Source organism: Marmota monax, unplaced genomic scaffold (genome assembly GCF_021218885.2).
Source record: "Marmota monax isolate L192 unplaced genomic scaffold, Marmota_monax_Labrador192_F-V1.1 WCK01_AAM20220418_F8-fsc00001, whole genome shotgun sequence".
Classification (NCBI taxonomy): domain Eukaryota; kingdom Metazoa; phylum Chordata; class Mammalia; order Rodentia; family Sciuridae; genus Marmota; species Marmota monax.
Genome location: NW_026693777.1, coordinates 59499335 through 59518397, shown reverse-complemented (window position 1 = coordinate 59518397; position 19063 = coordinate 59499335). Strand labels below are relative to the sequence as shown.

The following is a 19063-nucleotide window of genomic DNA, read 5'->3' as shown; positions in this document are numbered from 1 at the left end:
TGGAAAAATATTCACATAAGTTAAACATACTAAAGTACTACAGGGAAAAAATATTAGTACCATAAATCAACAACTCACCTAAAATATAATCTAATTCTATCCAAAATGGTATAAGTAATTAATCTAAAAAGAAAAAAGCAACCAATTCTGATTTTATTTTTGTCATAGAAATATTTTTTATTTTTTTCTTGGAATTAGATAATATTATAGTTGGTAATTTATGTGGTTTTAAAAATAAGTCAATAGAACTTTATATTCTCTTTAAAGATGATAAAAGCTGTAAGTCATAACCCTAAGTCATAAAACCAAGAAAATAAGTATAAATACAATGCAATACTTTTCATGTTTTACCAAAACATTCTTACCTGAGGGAGCAGCTGGATTGTTTTGGTGGTTTTCACTAGCAGAAACAAACAAATCCTCCTCTCCTTCAGTTGAAGAGCTGGAAGAGGATTCACTGCTGAGGTCATTCTCACTGGAACTACTAGAACTGGGTAGTAATGCATATTTTCTTCGGGCTAACACTTCTCGTTTTTTCCTCTGCATTAATATCCTCTCTTTTTGTTTCTGTGTCCTCTGTGAGGAATTATTTTTTACAAATCTCTTTCTGCATGGAAGTCTCCTTAATGAACTGCTATGAAAACAAGGTCTTTTCATTAACAATCCAGACACAGATTCTGTCTCAGTTCGAGGCCACTTTTGGGAACGTGCACTATGACTTCTACTTTTAGCACTCAAAATGGTCTGGGAATGTCTTACAGAGACTTCTTTATCCTCATCTGAAGTCACAGTATCAGAGTCTCCAAAATGCAGACTAGATGAAGGAGAAGAAAGACAATCACTGAAGGAGGAATCATTATCTTCATCACTTGGTGTTTCTAGGTGTTGCCTCAATCCTAATATTCCCTGATTCTCTTTCACACAATTCTGCATATATGAAGGGCCAGCCTGCTGGCTTTTGCGTTTTTTTCTCACAACAACACTTTTTTCTTGTTCTTGCTGGTTACCATTCCTGTCCTTCTCTTGTTTTTGCGAATCATCACACAAGTGAGAGAATTCATTCCCCACTTTACTATTAATCATCTCAACTTCTGCAGGAAAACTTTTGGCTGCCCCAATGGGCTCTGGATGTAGAAGGACCCCTTTCAGACTCTCCTGTGTCTTTGGTGCATCAGAAGGAATCTCACTCTTCATATCCACTTTTAAGGTATAAAGTTTGTTATATTCAGGAGTCCATTGAGACATGGGAAACTTTAAGGTAGGCCTAGAAGAAACAATAAGATATTTTAAAGACTTTTAACAGGTTTTATCACACTACTTATTTGAAGAGTTCTTGAATTCCATTAAGAACATCCCTTATAATACGGCAGAATTGTCTTTTCCTTATCAGGATTCAATATGGCCATCACGAGTCATTTTACTGTTCCTATAAAACATTTTTCTGTGATACTTCTGCTTGTGGCCCCAATTTTTAGAAATGCAGAAGCTATCACAGAACATTGGCCTACTTGGAAAAGTTGTATTAACAAAAAAACTAATCTTACTGTATGATTTGGTTATAATCAAATACTTTCTTCAAAACTTACATAATAAAAGTAGAAAAAAAGGATTAGAATTCAAAACAGGACCATATGATTCAGCAATTCCACTACTGGGTATAAATCCAAAGGAAACAAAATTGGTTTGTCAAAGAAACATCTGTACTATTATGTTTACTGCAGCACTATTCATGATAACCAAGAAACAGAAACAACCTAGGTGTCCATCAACTAATGCATACTTAAAGAAAATGTGTTATATTTGCACCATGGAATATTAGTCAGCCATAAAAAATGAAATTCCATCACTTGTGACAACACAGATGAAACAGGAGATCATTATGTTAAGTGGAATAAACCAGACAGAAAGACAAATTCTTCATGATCTCACTCATATGTGGAATCCAAAAAAAGATTCTCTCACAGAAGTTGAGAGAAGAATACTGGTCACCAGAAGCTGGGGAAGGAAGAATAGGGAGAGGTTAATCATCAATGGGTACAGTTTTAGTTAGATAGGAATAAGGAGTTCTGGTTGTGCTAATGCACAAGGTAACTATAGACAATGATAATGTAATGTATATTTCAAAAAGCTAGAAAAGATTTTGAAGATTTACACCATAAAAAATGATGAATGTTTGAGGAGATACGTTTAACCTTATTTAATCATTATGTAATGTATACACGTATCAGAACATCACAATTTTTAAAAATTAAATTTTAAAAAAGTATAAAAAAGAATTCAGAAGACTGATTATGCCAAGTGTGGTGGCGCACAACTATAATCCCAGTAGCTTGAGAGGCTGAGGCAAGAGGGTTGAGAGTTTCAAAGCCAGCCTCAGCAACTTAGCAAGGCCCTAAGCAACTAAGTGAGAACCTGTCTCTAAATAAAATATAAAAAAGGGTTGGGGATGTGGCTCAGTGGTTAAGCCCCCTGGATTCAATCCCCAGTACCAAAAAAAAAATATATATATATATATATATATATATATATATATATATATAAAAGGGTTGGGGATGTGGCTCAGAAAGCCCCCTGGATTCAATCCCCAGTACCAAAAAAAAAAAAAAAAGACTGCTTACACAACATGTTTTTCTCTTGGTATGACTTTTTAAGAGGTGATTCTAAAAGTATTATATTTTTTAAAAGTATTAATTTTTGTACATCTGAATCTAACATTAGATAGATTGCTATAAATAATAAACTAATACTAATAACAGTTATCTTTCCTATAGTTCTTCTCTTCATGCTACTTTATTCTCTAATAAGAATCTTAATTCTGATAGACCATAGGGCACAACTATTGCATTTCAATTTTAGATAAGGACTAGAGCCTTTGTTGCTGAAGATCATTTAGTTAAACAAATTACAGGAGGCAGACTGTAAGATAAGAATCATCAACACACTCAAAGGCAAGAAAACCCAAATCTCAATGACAAGGCACATGGCTACAATAAAAAACATATATATGTGGTAGAAAACATGTAAAGGAACTGCAATCCTCATAAATTGCTGATGAGAATGGAAAATGGTGCAGACACTTTGGAAACCAGTTAGGCAGTACCTCAAAAGACTAAACTAAGAGTTGGGGATGTAGTTCAGTGGTAGTACATTAGCTTAGCATGCACAAGGACCTGACTTCAATCTCCAGCACCAAAGGGGAAAAAAAAGATTAAAGAATTATCACAGGACCCAGCAAATCTACTCCTAGACCTACAAACAAGAGAAATGAGAAGATACAGTACAAAATCATAACTGCCAAAAAGTGGCAACACCATGAATTCCATCAAATGATGAATGAACAAATCCATACAAAGAATTATAATTTAGTTTGCTGTGGGTGTACCTCTGTGGTTAAGTAGCCTTGGGTTCAATCCCTAGTACCAAAAAAGTGGGCAGAGGGGCTGGGGTTGTGGCTCAGTGGTAGAGTGCTCCCCTAGCATGCATGAGGCACTAGATTCGAACCTCGGCACCACATAAAAATAAAAAATAAATATATTGTGTCCATCTAAAACTAAAAAATAAATATTTTTTAAAAAGAATTATAATTTAGTAATCTAAAGAAATAAAATAATGATCCAAGTTACAACATGGATGAACATTTACATAGTTCATTTTAATGGGAGAACATTATGTTAACTAATCATAAAAGACTATGCTGGGTAAGATTCCTTTTATATGAAATGTCCAGAATAGGCAAATCTATAGAGCTATATAGAGAGCTATAAAGTAGATTAGTGGTTGCTTAAAACTGAGGATGAAGGGAGATAGGGTGTGATAACCAAAAACTATAAGGATTCTTCTTGATGAACTGACAATGTACTAAAATTGTGGTAGTGACTATTCAATTCATGAATATACTGAAATAGAGTAATCTCAATAAGCTGTTGTCAAAAAGTCAAGAGGAATCCTTTCATATCCCATAATTATGGACCCCATCAGGTACAAAAGAGTCATGATCTTTTGGAAAGATCTAGGATTCATCCAGAAGTTCAAGTCTCCCAGGAGTTTTACTAAGTTGGATCTCTGAGGTGATAGTCTTTATTTGCTAAAGAAAAAAATGGCCATTTTAGACTCTTCATCATTAATTACTGAGTCACTCTCGAGGTCTTGGAATGGAGACCCTCAGAGGCAATGAAAATTTGCAAAAAGGACAGATAAAGTCTAAGAACACGGATCCATAAATGAATTTGCAAAGAGTTGATTCACAACATAATTTACTAAGCTCAATTTCCTTTCTATCGCTTTATGCACAAAACAATGAACTCTTTGTGATTAATTCTGCTCTGGTCTTTGGTCAGTTTTGGTCTTTCCAACAAGGCAGGGTTGAGGAGTAGTTAAAAGGAGGGGTGGTTGGTGTATGATGTGCTGTATGTCTGTAAACCAGTGATTTTTCTCTGAGTTACCACGTCACTCAGTCATTAATAGCAAAATTAACATTCCCATTAACTAAGAGGTTCTCACTAAGGTAATACAAATTTATGCTCTATTTTGAACTGAGAAAATGTAAGTTAGTTCATGAAAATAAATACCAGTAATGCATCTGTAAACTCAAAAGCCATCAAAAATAACAAAGGAGCAATAGAAGATGTCCTGGGCTATTTGTTATTTAATAAAATCATAGCCTAGAGTCTTTAATTTCTATAAAAAATTACTGGCTGATTTAAGTTACGAATAAGGAGACAAATATTATGAAATATAGCAAATCGAATATTAGTTCTAATAATGAAACCATAAAATACCTGTCCCTCTTTTGTGTTGATTTGATCCCATCCACATATTATTTACTCCCGAATAACTAATTATTCCCTAGTAAACTTTGTTCTAAAAATACATGAAAGCTAAAAATTGCTAATTTTCAAGACTGAAAATTAGTTAGGATTTGCCAAATTTAAAATAAACTTATGTGGGCAAAAGGAAGGAATCCATTAAGAATACTCCTACAATTTTGAGGAATTCTACTTATAAATTGGCATATACTATTACTAGTATGACCTTTCACCACCAACGATAAATGTAAAATTTTGTCCCCCCACTCCCTTTTATGGGGGAAGGGGAGACCTAAACTCCTGGGCTCAAACAATCCTAAATAAGTTTGGGATGACAGGTACATGCCACTTCACTCAGCTAAATACTTGTTTCAAGTTTAAATAAAAATTTGATTATTTATTTTACTTGACTATAAAAACAAGATTTTAAAAAAGGGATAGTTGATTTGACAATTTTTCCATAAAAGTTTCAGAAATCACCAGAAAATTAACCAGCAATATGTTTAACCTTTATCTTTTTTCATATAATTAGGTGAAAACATTTTTAACCTAAGTATATTAAATCAATTGCCTGATGCCACTACTCCCTCGGCTACTACTTGAATGCTTTAAAACTACCAGCATTCATATCTAGATGAAGGAGACAAGATGCTTTGTTATACATTCTAAATAGTCAAAATTTCCTAGTCAAAATTTCCTTATCAAGGATGGCATTTCCAGGCTGGGGTTGTGGCTCAGTGGTAGGGTGCTTGCCTATCATGCATGAGGCACTGGGTTGGATTCTCAGTACCACATACAAATAAGTAAAATAAAGGTCCATCAACAACTAAACAATATTTAAAAATAAAAGAATGGCATTTCCCCTTAAAAGTCATCACTATGGACTCTTACCTACATTAGCAAAAATTAAATCAGACCTAAATCTAATTGTTCTCTGTTTTGAAGAGGGAGAGAACCTTGCTAAGCTTATTAGCAAATAATTAATTTGCAGTCTAATACCAGGTTAAAAAAAGAAAAAGAGGAAGTGATATTCAGAAACCTGTTTATTTATAGGTTACATCAAAAATTAAAACATAAAAACAGATCAATGATCTTGGCAACCTACCCTGAACAGACAATAAAATTCAGAAAACATACTGTTAGCTAGAATCAAGACTCATTTGGCCTGGCCACTTGAAGGCTGAGGTAACAGGAGGATGGCAACTTAGCAAGATCCTGTCTCAAAAGAAAAAATTATAAAGGGAATGGCCAGGCATGGTGGCACACTCTTGTTAATTCCAGTAGCTCAGGAGGCTAAAGTAGGAGGATTGCAAGTTCAAAGCCTTCCTTAGCAATTTAGTGAGAACGTGTCCCAAAATTTTAAAAAATTATATAAATACTAAAAGGGCTGGGGGCATGGCTCAGTGATTAAAGTACCTCTGGGTTCAATCCCTGGTGCCCCAAAAATAAATAATAAATTTTTTAAAAAAATTTTTAAATAAAAAAAATAAAAAGAGGTTGGGGATGTAGCTCTGTAGTAAAGTTCCCTGGGGTTTTTTGGTACTGTGGAGTACCAAAAAATAAAGAAAAAAACATGCAGGTCGTATTGGCCACAAAAATCAATCTGAAATAAACAATTACAGATATTTTACTTATAATAATTTTTTTAAAAGTTTAGATAAAATAGTTTCACAACACAGAAACAAACAGAACAAAGAGACTTCCAAGATAAATCACAAAACACACAAAAAAATTGCACTTGAAGCAAAAGTTCTAGCAGGGGTACTACAGTGCATACAAAGAACTATAAGAGACACTCATCAACTTACCAACATTCTAATGCAAAAAACCCAAAAGAGCTCCACAGGACTAAACTTCAAAGAACAGCCGAAGGAGAGAAACAAATGCAGACTACAAGGCACCAAAGGGAAGATACTGCAAGGATATAGGAGAGATGGCTACTGGGAAGGCCCTGGGAAGAAATCCACAGTTTGAAAGATACCTATAATTAATAGTCAGGAAGAGGACAACAGTACAAGTAGGGGACAGATGAAGCAGAGGAGGCAAATAATTCTAGAATTTTTTTAAAATCTTAAACTGGAAAATTAAATCATTAATGAATAAATCATGTGATAATATAATATGAAAAAGGATCCAAAGTAGCTAAAACTGGAGGCATTAAAAAAAAAGTTAAAAGGTTACTACTATATAAAGTGAGGAAATAAAATGATAGGCAATAAGAAACCAATTAGAAGAGAAAGCATAAAATCCAAAGATAATGAATGCATCAACAGGATTTTGGTAACCTTTGGATAGCAAATATATGTTATCATCTTAGTTCAAATTATTATAATCTTTTGCCTGTACTACTGCAACAGACACCTATGTTAGTTTTCTTATTTATTAATAATCCCTTTTTATATACTTGAGCTTACCCTAAAAATACAAATCGATCATATCACATCTCTATTCAAAATCCTCCAGTGGTTTCCAAATGTTCCAAAAATAAAATCCCAACTCTTTGGCATACCTTGTAGGATCCTTTCTGATGTCATGTCCCTATCTATATCTCTTACCATGAGACTACAGCCAAACTGACTTTCTGTTTTTTTACCATGGTTCAGAGGTCTCTATCTCAGGACCTCTGAACTTTGTGTTCACCATGACTACAACGATCTTCCCAAAGATTTCTGAAAGGCCTCCTAGCTTCTCAAGATCCAGGTCTTGGCTTAAGTGTCATCTTTTAGAGAGGTCTTTCCTGACTCCTCAATGGCAGCTACAAGAATGTGGCCTTATAGACTTCCAACCAAAGGGAGCTTAACTGATCAAGGGCTCCAAAGGGAGCTTAACTGATCAAGGTTCTGAAATCCATCACTGCCTTTACCCAAGGTCACACTTCCCCACTGGCTGTTCTGTCCAAAACTGACACAAGGATACTAAATTAGGCCTGTCCCTTGGAAACACAGGACTCCTTTGATGTAATACTGGCTCTAAAACTCTTGATGACCTTGCTGAAACTTACTTATTTGACTTCACCAACTCCACTTACCTCTTTTTCCTTCACTCAGGATTGGACTTACAATATGATCTGAAAGCCTCCCAAGTCTTCTCTGGCTCCCTTCTCATTTTCTCTCCCAGACATTTCCCCTAATAAAATCCTTACACACTGTACATGAGAGAACACTATGAAGTGAAAAAGCACCTCAAGAAATGATAGAAAATATTTGCACATCATTTATCTGATAAAGGATTAATATCCAGGATATATAAAGAACTTCTAGAAATCAACAAGACAATCTGATCAAAAAGTGGCAAAGGACTTGAATTATCATTTCTCCAAAGATGTACAAATAACTAAAAAGTACAAAAAAGATGCTCAATGGCTTCGCTTATCATTAAGAAATGCAAATAAAAAATATAATAGGCTGCTTCACACCCATTAGGATAGCCATTGCTACTTCACACCCATTAGGATAGCCATTATCAAAAAATAAAACAAGTCAGGCATGATGGCACACACCTGTAACCACAGCAGCTCAGGGAGCTGAGGCAGGAAGATCACGAGTTCAAAGCCAGCCCTAGCAACTTAGAGAGGACCTAAGCAACTCAGTGAGGCCATGTCTCAAAATAAAATACAAAAAAGGGTGGGGATATGGTTCAGCGGTTAAATGCTCCTGTATTCAATCCCCAGTAACCACTGCCTCACCCCCAAAGAAAATGTTGAAAAGATCATGGAGAAACTAGAAACTTTGTTCACTGCTGATGGGACTGTACAAGGGTACATATGTGAAAGAATTAGCACATAATCCAGTGATTTCAATTTTGGACCTATATCTAAAATGAATGAAAGCAGGTCCATAGCAGATATTTGTACATGCATGACCTCGGCAGAATTATTCACAATAGCCAAAAGGTGGAAGCAATCAAAATGTCCATCAACAGATAATGGACAAACAAAATGTGATACACACCTACAATGGAATATAATTCAGCCTTAAAGGGAAATCCTGATACATGCTACAATATGGGTGAAATCTTGAAGGCATTATTATATATTGTGTGTTTCCACCTACATGAAGTACTCAAGAGTGATCAAATTCGTATACAGAAAGTAGAATGGTGGCTACAATGGGCTGGGGAAGAAGACAATGGGAGTTAGTGTTTAATGAGAACAATTTCAGTAGAGGATAATAAAAAACTTCCAGAGATAAATGGTGGTGATGGCTGCACAACAATGCAAATGAACTTAAATGCCAAATTGTGCACTTAAAAATAGTTAAAATAAGCCAGCTGCAGTGGTACATGCCAGTACTCCCCACTACTTAGGAAACTGAAACAGGAGGATCATGTAAGCCCAAGAATTCGAGACCAGTTTGGGCAATACAGCAAAAACCTATCTCTTAAAAGAAAAAAAAAAAAAAAAGGGCAGGGGTAGGGGGCTGTAGCTGTAGCTCAGTATCAGAGCGCATGCCTTGCACATGTGAGGCACTGTGTTCGATCCTCAGCACCACATAAAAATAAATAAAATAAAGATATACTGTCCATCTACAACTACAAAAAAAATTTTTTTAAAGGTTAAAATGATAAACTTTATGCTACACATGCTGTACTACGAAAAAAAAAAGAAAAGGAAAAGAAATCCTTGCACATTTAATCCCATCTGCATCTCGGAGGACTTGGACACACACTCCTGTTTAATCAGCTTCTCTTCCTAGTCACTCTGTCACTACCTGTTTTCTGTAAAATACTTGCCACTAACTGAAATAAATTTGTTGGCCTTTTTATTATAAGAGTCCCCTCACTAAAATGCAAGTTCCAAAAATGCAGAAACCTCATCTATCCTGTTCAGTGCCTGATCTCTAGCAACTAAAATAGCTGTCTTGCACACGGGTACTTAATACATGTTTTCTTAAATTGTAAAATGGGTAGAAGGAAAGGAGTAAAAATGATACATTTTTGGGTCGAGTAACTAAGACTATAAAGAAAAAGAGAATATGCAGACTAAAAACAATAGTAATGGAAAAATTAGGTAATAATCTAAGATTTCTTGAACATTTGCCATTGCCAACTTTTCAATTTCAGGAGCTCTGGCATCACAAAAGACATTTATCTTATGGTTGGGGGTCAATCATGCCTTTAAAATAGAAAAAGCATGAAAAGACAAGAAGGGAAACAGATTTTCTCTATAAAAGCATTAAGTTACTTTTTTAAAAATAATTTTTAGTTTTTGATGAACCTTTATTTATTCATATGTGGCGCTAAGAATCGAACCCAGTGCCTCACAAAATGCTAGGCAAGCGTGCTACCACTGAGCTACAACCCCTGTCCCAAGCTACATTTTTAATTACTATTTTTAGTTGTAGATGGACACGCTATTTTTTTTTTAAATGTGGTGCTGAGGATCAAACCCAGTGCTTCACACATGCTAGGCAAGCGCTCAACCACTGAGCTACAACCCCAGCCTCTACAAGCTACTTCTTTAATGCATAATAAATACTGAGCAGGAAAATAACTGCATCCTTCAGAAACCCTATAAAGATCTCTTTTCACATCCTTTAAATCTCAAAGGTTCAAAGTTACAAAGTTCTCTTCAAACCAGAAAACTAGCTGGATTCAGCTCACAGACATGGTTTGTCTGTCCTGCACAATTCAGAAGGGAAAACTGCCGATGGAATGGTGAAACATTGTAGGCATTCTCATTAAAATAAGAAAGGGGAAAAAAGTGGTCTTCATGGTATATAATATTGTTCTTAAAATGCAAGTCAAGTCATTCGAACAAATGAATGGGCATAAACATTAAAAAGCAGATAATTTTTTTCATTATTTACCAATGAGATCAACAGGAACACCACTGAAAATAGGCCAGTTAGGTTTGTTAATACTCCAAATCAGTGACTTGACTTTATAAAAATAGAGAAGCTAGTTACAAAATACAAAATAACAAACCACTCACAACAGATGTGAAAAGATTTAATAGCTACTATCAAGTTCAATAAGAGAAATGCAGGACCTACATGAAAACAATTATAATGAGACTGATTATGCAAATTTATTTTGTTTTTTAGTTTTTTTAATTATTACTTTTTTTTTTTTTTAGTTGTCAATGAACCCTTATTTTTTTTACACGTGGTGCCAAGAATCAAACCCAGTGCCTCACACATGCTAGGCAAGTGCTCTACCAATAAGCTACAACCCGAGTTACTATTTTTTATTTTGAGACAGAGTCTCAATAAGTTGCTTAGGGCCTCTCTAAATTGCTGAGTCTGGCTTTAAACTCATGATCCTCCTATCTTGCCTCCTGAGCCACTGAGATTACAGGTTGAGTGCCACTGAACCCAACAAATTTCAATTTTTAAAAAACAGAATTAGTCAGCAAGCTATTTATCCTCATCTTCCAAGATTCTGTCATCCATAACTCACCAGAATACTAGATCTGTTTGTAGTTCAGTGTTAAATAGCTCAGAATTTCTTCTTTTCTCAGATCCCAAGTAAATCTAGATACCCTCTGAATACAGAGGAAGAAGAACAGGAAGTTTCCTTATTGAATGGTTCTATGATGACATGATAAAGTATTTCCTACTATTTGCTAGAATCACTCTGGTTACTCCTTTGGTTGCACCTAAGTCTCTGGATTAAGAATGGTTTTATATGTAGTGTGAAGAGTATAAAACTCTTGAATGAATCTTAAATGTCCCCCAATGATTTATGTGTTGAAACACTTGGTCCCCAGCTAATGGTGCTATTAGGAGGTGGTGGAACCTTTAGAAGGAGGTGGAACCTTTAGGAGGTGAGGCCTAGTGAAAAGAAGAAAGATCACTGGAGGTGCAACTCAGAATGGGACATTGGGACCCCAGACCCCTTCCCCCCCTACCCCTCTGTTTCCTGGCCACCATGAAGTGAGCAACCTCCTCCTACACACATTCCTGCCACCATGGTACTAACTTGCCACAGGCCCAAAAGCAACTGGGTCAACCATAGACTGAAACCTCTGAAATTGTGAGTCAAAATAAACCTTTCCTCCTTTATATTGATTTATCTCAAGTTTTGATACAGCAATGGAAAGCTGACAACAACTCAGGAACCTAGATCCAAAGATGCTCTTTCTTTTTTTTTTTTTTTAATTTTTTATTGTTGGCTGTTCAAAACATTACATAGTTCTTGATACATCATATTTCACAATTTGATTCAAGTGGGTTATGAGCTCCCATTTTTACCCCATATACAGATTGCAGAATCACATCAGTTACACATCCATTGATTTACATATTGCCATACTAGTGTCTGTTGTATTCTGCTGCCTTTCCTACCCTCTACTATCCCCCCTCCCTTCCCCTCCCCTCCCCTCCCCTCCCCTCTTCTCTCTCTGCTCCCTCTACTGACATTCGTTCCAAAGATGCTCTTTCTATTCCTTAAGCTAAACAGATATCCACAGAAACACTAACCTGTTGAGAGGAATTGGACAAGGACACAAGGGGATTCAGAGTCATCCTTCAATTCATTTTGCTCTAGACATTATTTCACATGTTATTAAGAGGAATGAAGATACAGAACAATGAAGTTTAGGACAGTCAGATTCAGAAAGTCAAATGTAAATCACTTTATGAGAGAGGTCTGCCTAGGATACATGTCTCTTCTGAAAAGGTAAAATGAACTGAGCTGCACAGATAGCACCATGATGGCACTTAGATAGACTTACACATGGGTTGACTTTTCTCCACTAAGGCTTAGTTTGAATAAAGCAAGTCTTTGTTCCTTCTGAATATAAATTTGACCTGAAAAGACTTAAAGAGTAGAGAAGTGATTGATGATCAAAACCATCAAGGGGAAAATTTCAAGACTAAGTAATATTTAAAATATTTTCAAAATATTCCAGGAAATTAGAGAATATAAAGCCTTATAATAACCAAAAGCTAAAGCAATTCTCAGAACTATGGGAAAACATTATGGAAAACAAAACGTATGATGGATACTCAGTGACAATGAAGACAAATTTCCATCTTTAAGTGAGATGACTGGTAAATAGCAAAGGAAAGTGAAATTCACTTTGATACAAAAAAAATCTGAGTTCAAGTCTTGACCCTGCCCCTGGCTAGCTATATAATCTTTGTCATACTACTTAAACTCTCTAAAATTGTTTACAGTCTATATGCTGGGATAATAATAGTACCTATCCTATAAAATTATCATAAGGATTATATAAGAGTACCTAGCAGGGCTGGGGATGTGGCTCAAGCGGTAGCACGCCCGCCTGGCATGCGTGCGGCCCAGGTTCGATCCTCAGCACCACATACAAACAAAGATGTTGTGTCTGCCGAAAAAAACTAAAATAAATAAATATTTAAAAAAAAAAAAAAAAAAAAAAAAAAGAGTACCTAGCAGAGCATGAGGCATAATGGTTGTTATTATTTTCTAAAGAAGTATATATACATACAACATAAGGCTATACACCTTTTCTTATAACCTAAAAAGTAAATGAAATCATCGAGGACAAGAAAGGCATAAAATCAAGTGTCCCTTCAAAACTTTGAAGTAGAGAAATAAAGGACTAATTTTTTAATATGAAATTTATGAAAGCCAAGAATTCTATATACTCCCCTCTATTATGAATGAATGAGGTTTGGGGAGCTAGAAGTTTTAGCTTTCTAAATTCTAATACCAGACATTCTGCTTTTGGAAAAAAATAAATCTCTAGGGGCTGGGGTTGCGGCTCAGTGGTAGAGCGCTCACCTGGCATGTGTGAGGCACTAGGTTAGTAAGGAAGGAAAGAAAGAAAGAAGGAAGGAAGGAATGTGTCCATCTACAACCAAAAAAAAAAAAAAAATGTTGATTTAAAAAAAAAAGAAAAAGAAATCTCTGTCACACTATTGATTTCTATTTCTCTATGAACTTAATGATTTTCTCATTTGTCTTAAGTTTTCTAAAATCCCTAAGTATTAGTCATCAAAAAATACACATAACACCTCTTTAAGTCTCCTTATCAACACAAACTGGGTGGAGTTCAATATGCTATGAAGTGTCTACTGCTCTAGTCATGACTGTTGTTAATTAAGGCCAGTAGACAGAGGGCATTTGATTGCTGGGCAAGTTTGAATGCAGTTGTCAAACTTGAGGGCTGATTGTTTTTCATTATTAAAGTAGCCTATGGTTTCTGAATTTACCTTTGTTTATAAATTTTAATGCTTGGAAAATAATAATTTATCATCAAACTATTTCACAAAATCTGTCATCAGTAAAAGTATAATAATCAAGACAGATACAATGGCTCATGCCTGTGATGCCAGCTATTTAGGAAGCTGAAGTAGAAGGATTGCAAATTTGAGCCAGCTTGGCAATTCAGCAAGACCTTGTCTCAAAATAAGAAATAAAAAGGTCTGAGGAGGACTTGGGGATATGGCTCAGTGGTAGAGCACCCTGCCCCATCCCCACCCTCCCCACCCACCCATTCTCTGTGTCACAGATAGAAAAAAGTCCTTATAAGAAGAAATTTAGAAACACTGGAGAAACACCACGGATGCCTCCACACTGACAAGACTGAGTGAAGACAACACAAGAAGATGGCCCACCTGTAACCGGTGAGAAAGGCTCAGGAGAAACTAAACTACTGACTGATACCTTGATCTTGGACTTATAGCCTTCAGAACTTATTTAGTCTGTGCTATTTTGTTACAGAACCCCAAACAAATTAATACTCTGTCCAATAAACACTTTCTGAATACCTTAAATATTCTAGAATGTTCCAGGTAATATAAACACAAAGATGAATAAGCTATAGACCTGTCTTAACTTTTTTTTTTTTTTTTGTGGGGCTGGGAATTGAACCGAGGGCATTGTGCATGTGAGGCAAGCACTCTACCAAGTGAGCTACATCGCCAGCCCTATCTTAACTTCTTAAAGTTAAATAGTCTAGCAATTAGGGAAACATATCAGTAGGTAATTAGAATACACTAGATACTAAGTGTTATGATATACGCACTATAACAAAACAAACAGGAGTAGAACCTAATTGTATAATTTGTTATATATGACAGCAGAATACATTTCGAAAAAAATATGGAATGCTTCACAAATCTGCGTGTCATCCTTGAGCAGGAGCCATGCTAATCTTCTATTGTTCCAACTCTAGTATATGTGCTGCCGAAGTGAGCAACTAATCTAATTTTGAAGGTGAAATTTTACAAAAAGGTTTCCAGAAAGAAAAAAAGAACAAAATGAAATGGGAAGAAGGAACACTTGATTAGCCTATTCTCTGTGGCAGAGGTTCACTGAAGAAACCATACACTTAATGATGAAGTACACATAAAAATGTATAAAACAAGTTACCTGGAAGACTAAAAGATAAAGATAAAACCTGATGATCAGAGAAACAATCTGCAATTCTTCATGATGTAAGTTTTTGTTTTTAAAAATAACTGTTTTCATAAAACATTTAAATCTCATGGGTTTATTTTTTAATTTCAAAAATGATATATCTTTTTTTAAAATGATATTTCTTAAAAGACAAACATTAACAATGCTAACCTTGTCTAGAAATGCACAGTTAGCAATATCAAGTAATATATTAATTAAAAATTAATTATAACATATATTTCCAAAATTTGTTTTTAGACATGATATCATGTAAGGGAACAAATGGAAGGTTCACTATATTCTCAAATGATACAATGCTGAAAAAGGGCTGAATATAAGCTGAATAACAAAATGAGAACATGAAAATAATCATAAAGGCTTAGAATAATCAATAAAACTATTTTAAAATAAAAATGTAAATATAAAGCCCTACAACTAAGTTCTGCCCCCCCCCCAAACTCTATGTCACAGACAGAAAAAGGGAGGGAGGACACACATAATAGGGGGTGGGGTTTCTGGATTTGCCCTATAACTAAGTTCTCCCCGCCACACATAACTCTCTGTGACAGACGGAAAAAGGGAAAGAGGACACACATCATATGGGGGGGGGGGTGTTCCTGGGTTTTTTGTTTGTTTGTTCACTGAATATCAATTTGCCTAGTCTCAAAGCATCCAGTAATATTATGAGACACTCAAAAATGCTCCAACTCTGGTACAGTTCTAATAGACTGATTCATGTGTAATAAGAAACAAAAACAATATAATTCTACTTTCTCCTGTCCTTTATGTTATCATCATACATTTTACTTTTACATGTCATTATCTCCACAGCATTTCTATGTTCATATTCTGGGAGCATAATCCTTGTGAAAGTGAGGCAAGATCCTAAGAGAACTAACTTTATCCCATTCTGCTTTTTACAGAAGTGACCAGAGATGATGATTTTATAAAGAATCTTTAAAATTTGATGAGAAAGAAAACTTTGATATTTGAATCTGAAAAAGGTGATCAGATGTTAGCAGACCATTTCTCAAAGGGGGGGAGGGGTACACAAAAAATGTTCAGTATCTTTAATCATCAGAGGAATGTGAAATTAATACCATAGTAAGATACCACTACAGGGCTGGGATATGGCTCAAGCGGTAGCGCACTCGCCTGGCATGCATGCGGCCTGGGTTCGATCCTCAGCACCACATACAAACAAAGAATGAGGGAACTTTTTGAGGTGATGATTATGGTCAATTTTCTTCATTAGAATCTAGATAACACAACTGACCAAATATATTGTGTCCAGGAATGAACATGTAACAATGAATCCAAAAATGCACCTATAAAAAAATATGGAGGGCTGGGGTTGTAGCTCGGTAGTAAAGCACTTGATTAAATAAAGGTATTATGTCCATCTACAACTAAAAATATTAAAAATATATACAGAAAAAAAATAATCTGAGTAACACAAATGCATGCATTTAACAAAACAACAAATGGTACACTTAATGTGTACATTTCACTGAATGTAAAATTTACTTCAAAACCAAAGAATTATGAACAAATATCCAACTCCACTTAATGAACTAAAGTTATAGTTTTTGCAGGTAAAATGCATTGATGTCCACCAATTATCTATTTATTTTTATGTGGTGCTAAGGATCGAACCCAGCTCCTCGCACGTACTAGGTGAGCGCTCTATCGCTGAGCCACAACCCCAGCCACCTAAAATTTATTTTAAAATCAATTTTTAAAAGGCCTGATTGATGGATGGTTAGAGGAACGTAGATGACTAAAAATGTAATAAAGCAAAAAAGAGCAAATTATTACTTGTAGAATGTGGGTGGGAGGGAAACAAGCATCCACTGCAAATTTCTTTCAATTTTTCTAGTGTTTGCAATATTTCATAATAAAATGATAGAGGGAAAATACTTGATGAAAAAAAGATGACTTATAAGAGCAAAAGTATAAGATTCTATATATATATAAAGTTTATTTTTATATATTCAGATATTGGGGCCTTAACTGAAGGGCACTTTACCATGAGATACATCACCAACCCCCCCATCCCCTTTTATTAATGACTAGCATTTATAGTTTTAAAACTAATCTATTGTATCAAAAATCAGATCAGTGGTTGCCTGGGAATGGAGGAAATGATATCAAAGAACAAAAAACAATTTTCTAGGGTAATGGAAAGTTCTACTTCCTAAATATGGTGGTTCATTACATGGATGCATACATACATTTGTCAAAACTCACCAAACTGCACAGTAAATAGGTACCTCATAATTTATATAAATTATGCATCAATTTAGTTGATTTTTTTAAAAGAGAGAGAGAGAATTTTTTAATATTTATTTTTAGTTTTCGGTGGACACAACCTCTTTATTTTTATGTGGTGCTGAGGATGGAACCCAGCACTCCACGCATGCCAGGCGAGCGCGCTACCGCTTGAACCACATCCCCAGCCCAATTTAGTTGATTTTTAAATAAATTCACTACAGAAAATCAGGAATGTAGAGAAAAGCACAAAAAAATTTAAATTCCCCCTAATTTTACCATCCAAATAAAAAATCACCAAGTTTTTTTTTGGGGGGGTGGGGGGGTGGGAGGTGTTACCGGGAATTTAACTAAGAGGCACTTAGCCACTGAGCCAAATCTCCAGCCCTATTTTGTATTTTATTTAGAGAAGGGTCTCACTGAGTTGCTTTGCGCCTTGCTTTTGCTGAGGCTGACTTTGAACTCACGATCCTTCTGCCTCGGCCTCCCACTTTTCTTTTCCTTTTTTTTTTTTTTGATATGAGGGATTAAGCCCAGGGACACTTAATCACTAAGCCACATCACCAGCCCTTTTTATTTTTTCTTTTGAGACAGGGTCTCAAAGTTGCACAAGACCTCACCAAGTTGCTGGGCTGGTCTCAAACTCACAATCCTCTTGCCTCAGCCTCCCCAGTCACTGGTGGCGCATGCCCAGCTCTATTCTCTCTTTTGATAATGGCTATGTCCACTAAAAATAAATACTCTTCCCTGGATTAGAAAAGTAGCTCAATGGTACAGCACTTGCCCAGCATGCATAAAAGCCCTAGTACCACTAAATAAATAAACCTTACTGTTTTCCTTAGAAAGCAACAGAGAAATAGTGAATTTCTGAATACTGGAATTCCTTACTCAGATAACTCAAAAACTTACTGATTTAAATCCCTACAATCCTATAGCTATTGTGATGGTTACTAATCCTCTAAATTGATTTGCTGACAGATGGAAATATTTACTGAAAGGGGGTTATTGTAAAGAGCACACAAAATATATATGCACATGATAGCTTCTATTGTTTTTTTATATATATATTTACTTTGTATTTACAGTTGGATACAATACCTTTATTTTATTTATTTACTTTTACGTGGTGCTAAGGTTCAAACCTAGGGCCTTGCACATGCTAGGCAAGTGCTCTACTGCTGAGCCACAACCCCAGCCCTCTATTGTTGCTTTTAAAGTTGAAGAGTTAATCAGTTTTTAGAAATAATCCAGGCCAAAAAAAAAGTCCACAAAGCTTTGTTCCCCTGAGTTTCTCCCCCTCCCCAAAGGGTAGACCTTCTATTCTCTAGAAACACCCACCTCAGATTAGTCTACCTTCTTCTTTTTTTTTTAATGTTTATTTTTTAGTTGTAACTAGACACACAATATCTATATTTTATTTATTTTTATGTGGTGCTGAGGAACGAACCCAGGCCCTCGCACGTGCTAGGCAAACGCTCTACCTCTGAGCCACAACCTCAGCCCCTAGTCTACCTTCTTATTTGAGTGAACATCAAATCCCTCTAGAAGACCAAACCCCTGAGTTGTTAAAGCCAACGCAAAGGTCAGAATAACAAAACAAAACAAGAAAACTGAATACCTGTCCTAATGTAGGCTCTACCTTGGGGAGCAAAACTGCCCAA

General features: G+C 35.5%; 1 protein-coding gene and 1 non-coding gene across 9 annotated transcripts in view; both read right to left on the bottom strand.

Annotated features, from left to right (window-relative positions):
* Positions 1-19063, bottom strand: part of Rnf111 (ring finger protein 111) — a 120951-nt gene that overhangs the window by 36577 nt on the left and 65311 nt on the right. For all 8 annotated transcript variants that reach the window (XM_046460889.2, XM_046460891.2, XM_046460887.2 and 5 more), the window contains one exon: positions 366-1264. In XM_046460889.2, coding sequence (XP_046316845.1) covers positions 366-1245 — 880 coding nt within the window. In that variant the 5' untranslated portion in view covers positions 1246-1264. The remainder of the gene's footprint in view (positions 1-365; positions 1265-19063) is intronic.
* LOC124104869 (U6 spliceosomal RNA) lies at positions 14829-14931 on the bottom strand. Its single transcript, XR_006855553.1, has one exon. It is a non-coding gene; the product is annotated as a U6 spliceosomal RNA (small nuclear RNA).